We start from the raw sequence: 4,518 nt of genomic DNA, 5'->3' as shown, positions 1-4,518 counted from the left end.
ATATATGTATATATATATACTAAGATGACTAATAGAGAGATAAGATAAGACAGAGATGGACTAATAGAGATAAGATAAGACAGAGATGGACTAATAGAGAGATAACTGGCATTTTTTTTAATCAGCATCGGCTCACGTCTGCATTCAAAAGGCAATATGAAATATTATGTAGAAGCATTTATTTGTAACCATAAAAAGGTTGTTGACTTATCATTTTTAATAACAAATTAATTGGCCTGCCTATACATACTTAAACAATTAGATCACAACACATACGTAGTCACTACCAAGTGAAGATGTATTGTGTTGTGTGCTTTCGTTTATGCATTGATAAAGATTAAAATCAACTGACACGCAGTGAATGTTCAGAGTAACAAATGCGTCGTTGACATCTGTTTTCTCAAAGAATATAAAATAAAAGCAGTTTATATCATATTACAGACCTGCTGTTCAGTGCCATGCCATGTTTGACAGAGACAGTGCAAAACTGAAAGAAATGATCCTGTCCAACTAGTGTCTGCGGGTCTCCTATTCTACAGAGATGATCTCCAGACCCCCCCTAACACGTTAAAGTATTGAAGTAGGTTCCTGGGTTCAGGTCAGTGATGATGAAGCTCTTTCCTTCCACAGTCAGTACCTGAGATCTACAGGCGATGTCCATGGCCAACGTCAACAGTCATTTCTCAAGTGACATCTCCTTCATCCTTGAGTGTAAAGGAAAAAGCAACACGTAAGTTTTGCTATTTGCTATCTATGATTTTGTTTAAATTATATGTTGTGAAGCAGCTGATCTCCTCTGTCTGCTCAGGGACTAATTCAGACCTGGTACTCTAGATGGCAAACCAGAAAACTAGCAATTGTCCGGGCCCCCATGCAGGACTAGAGGGCCAGTGCTATGAAGCATTCTTAACATCAATGTGCACTGAAGCGCGTACCTGATGTGACACGTGTTTCTCCACTCTCCCCTCCTTCGTTGCTGGCTGTGACGACCAGGTGACTGGACGTTGACTACGGAGCAGGACAGGCTGCCTGTGCTGCACACCTGGGACTTTGGCGAGACGCTGTCGTCATACACTGTGTACGTGACGGCATGTACGGAAGCATTCCATGAGACTGTGGCCGAGGAGAAGACACCGCTGTACGTCACTCCTGTTGGGAGGACAAGGAGCTGTGGAGGTGGAGGGGAGGGTTTATCGTTAGTATTGATTGTGATAAGAACTGCCCGAACGGCACAATCACATACATGCACCAACGTGACTTTTGAACAATATGTATCAGTCTCAGTGTACCTGTATTTCCACTGCGAGCCACTGATTGGCCACTGCTTCCACCACAGTTCCTGCTTTCCACACTGGCGACGTAAGATGAACCACAGGGCAGGGGCATCTCGTAGGCAGTCGAGTTTGTCCAAGAGAGAGGTCGAACAAGGTCTGGTTGTCCCCGAGGAGACTACCCGTCATGGTCAGCATGTACTGGACATGTGAACAGGGGACCTGTGTCCAGCTGAAACGCAACACCTGGCGTGTTCGTGTTGTGCTGCGTGTTGTGTGTTGCGGCAACAGCCGAACCTGCACGTTGTCTGGAGCACAGGGAGCTAAAAGGAGAGAGTTGGACTGGTCATTAATACATCAACTGTCATTGTGGTGCGACGTGAATACAGAAACTATCGTATAGAATAGGTTTTAAATAATCGCAAAACATCCGTTTCTTGTAACAACTGTGAGATTTCTTACCAGCTCCAATGCGTACTGTGTCACTGACAGAACTGTTGCATGTCCCATCTGAGGCCAGTACAGTGACGTTGTACTGGACTCCACACCGAAGGCCCTCTATGGTGCAGTTTGTGTCCAAGCTGTCACAGCACAGCCTGGCGCCACTGTCGTCCTGGGCGCAGCCGAAGTATTCCACTGCACCACTGGCGGGAGTCCAGGACAGCAGTGCCGACTGGTTGGCACAGTTGTACTCAACTGAGAGGTCGACTGGTCGGCATGGGGCTTAAGGGGTTGGGGGATTCAGAGTTTTGAAGATGCTTTTCTGAGTGAAGCACTTAAATGGGCATTCTACATTATAAAGCTAACGGTACGTTCTAACAGCAGGTGACACAGCCTGGCGTATTTTCCGGAAGTGCGTTATTTGTCTATGGGACCCAGCGATAGTCGAAAAGTGGGCGGTGGAACGTCATTCGAAAACATGAAAATAATGTTTCTTTGTTTACCCTCCATGAATGGTGATACGGAACTCCCTCTAGGAGATTTGTATCACCCAGAGTCGCCGCTGTTCGCCCTCTGTTAAAACGTAGGGTGAGGATAGTAAAGAAAGCATTGTATTGGTGCTTGTATGTGTACATGTTTTTCATTTTTGTGACCAACTTAAATTTTTATGTTTTAAAGAAACCCCTCAACAGACCCCGGGGTTCGCACAGACATTACAGGGGAAGAAAATACGTGTACATGTGTTTCTGTGTCTCTGAGCTGCGTTTTTAAACATGCGTTACCTGTTTGCAACTGGATGGTGGCGCTGGGACGACTGTCACACAGGCTGTTGGCGGCGGTGACAGAGAACGTATAGAGGACGCCACAGGCAAGGTCATCCACCATACACGTGGTGCTGGTGGAAGCAGTGCAGTTTGTCGCGTGGCCTCCACCCACCGCCGTCACCGTGTACATCTCTGCCCCTAACGTTGCGTTCCACGATATGGTTGCTTCATTGGACAGACAGTCCAAGGAGCCGTTGATGCCTTGGGGTTCGCATGGAGCTGGAGAATACACATGAGAGGGAATTTGGTTGGTCGGATGATCGAGGGTTTAAGAAATGCAAGTTGTTGTTTTTTTTAAACAATTTTGGCGGCATGGCCACCCATACAGTACCTGATGAGATGTTGACTGGTGGACTGAGCTGGCTGTCACAGTATGCTTTGTGAGCCCTGACTTGAACAGAGAAGGTAATTCCGCAGGGCAGACCCTCGACGGAACACGTATTGTCGGAAGACGTGCACGGGAAAACTGTTCCGTCACCACCAGTGACGAAAGCTGTGTAGTTGAGGGCATCGGTGCTGGGATTCCAGGAGATGGCCGCGGTGTTAGAGGAACAGTTGACCCTGGCGCTTATATTCTGGGGCGGGCAAGGGACTGGGGAAAATGATGGATTGTTTTAATTAGATGAATAATCTACAGGTGGCAGCATGCAGTCAGTCAGTGTATAGAGTAAAAGTGTTCTCGTGCACGTAAATTCTCCATCTCTTACCCGAGCTGAATGTCAGGGTCTGACTCGGATCACTGGAGGAGTTGCCGTTAATAGCCTTGACAGCTACAGTGTAGTTGCCACACGTGAAGTTTCTAAGGGTACAGTTGAGTTCAGAGGACAGGCAGGTGGCATTCATAGGACTACTCCAGGCAGACACAGAGTACTGTACTGCCCCCCTGCTGGCAGACCAGGACACAACAGCAGTGTTCCTGATACAGTCAGGAGCTACCGAGACGCTGGTAGGAACACATGGCACTGCAAAGAGACGATGGAATACAGCGTTAAACATTACACAATATAACTGGGCTCAAAGATATTCTGTATAGTAAATGATTAGAACTGATCGGAACAAGAAAGAAATGTAACTAATTGTAACAATTAAGATCTAAAATCAGTATTATGATGAGTGGACATGCTATACGTACAGTATGTTGTTTATTTTTAGTTCTCATGAGATTGCATTGTGGGGTGGCTAAATGATTCATTCCTCCCCCTTTACTCGTTTCTTACACTCATCCATGTCTAGATTGTAGCCCAAGTAATCTCCCAGAGATATGCTAAATATCAGTGTCTTTGGTGAGTGTCTCACCTGTTTCAAGTTCCACAGCTGAACTTGGTTCACTGTGACAACCTCTGTCAACAGCTACAACACTGACAGAGTAGTTTCCACCACAGTGTAGATCAGTGAAAGAGCAGGTGTTTGCAGTGCTTGAGTTACAGGTGTGTTCGTGTCCATCATTCGTGTCCGTTGCTGTTGCTATGTGCATGTTGGCCCCTGAAACAGGGGACCAGGACACTGTGCTAGCCCCACATGATGCAGAAACAGAAACATTACTGGGGGCGCAGGGACCTGGAGAGATGGAGGGAAGAAGTGGAGAGAAAGAATGATTATTCTCTTTCATTTGTGCTTCAATTGATCAAACAAAAGTACAAAACGTATGCTGAGCATCTTAATTAGTCTAGCAAATTAGTCTGTTGGAGACTGTTTATATTAGTACATAGTCTTTAGTCGCATTAGTGTGGTTGCTATAGGCAACACAATATTGTTCTCGGTCCGAGATTCTTTTTCATGTTTCACACACTGTTGTCATGCTTCACACGATATTGCAATATATAATATAATATAATATATATAATATTATATATTCCTGGTGACTTGTGTCAATGCAACCACACTTTCAATTTCCCAAAATTGCACCTTTCAAGTTAGTACATATTTTGTTCTCCCTGTGTACCTGCACTGAAGTGAAGAGGAATGCTGGGATTCCCAGCACA

The 4,518-nt window shown here is 45.6% G+C and overlaps 1 protein-coding gene across 1 annotated transcript; it reads right to left on the bottom strand.

Moving 5' to 3' along the window:
- Positions 1 to 1,449: 1,449 nt before the first annotated feature.
- LOC310871925 (fibronectin type III domain-containing protein 7-like) lies at positions 1,450 to 3,379 on the bottom strand (the record flags this gene model as incomplete). Its single annotated transcript, XM_083783563.1, has 6 exons — positions 1,450 to 1,472; positions 1,505 to 1,594; positions 1,734 to 1,994; positions 2,495 to 2,755; positions 2,868 to 3,128; positions 3,244 to 3,379. The coding sequence occupies 6 exons, from the start codon at positions 3,377 to 3,379 to the stop codon at positions 1,450 to 1,452; spliced, it is 1,032 nt and encodes a 343-aa protein (XP_083639689.1).
- Positions 3,380 to 4,518: the final 1,139 nt, after the last annotated feature.

Source organism: Protomyctophum parallelum (genome assembly GCF_964188405.1).
Source record: "Protomyctophum parallelum genome assembly, chromosome: 15".
NCBI lineage: Eukaryota > Metazoa > Chordata > Actinopteri > Myctophiformes > Myctophidae > Protomyctophum > Protomyctophum parallelum.
This window is presented reverse-complemented; position numbering and strand designations above follow the sequence as displayed.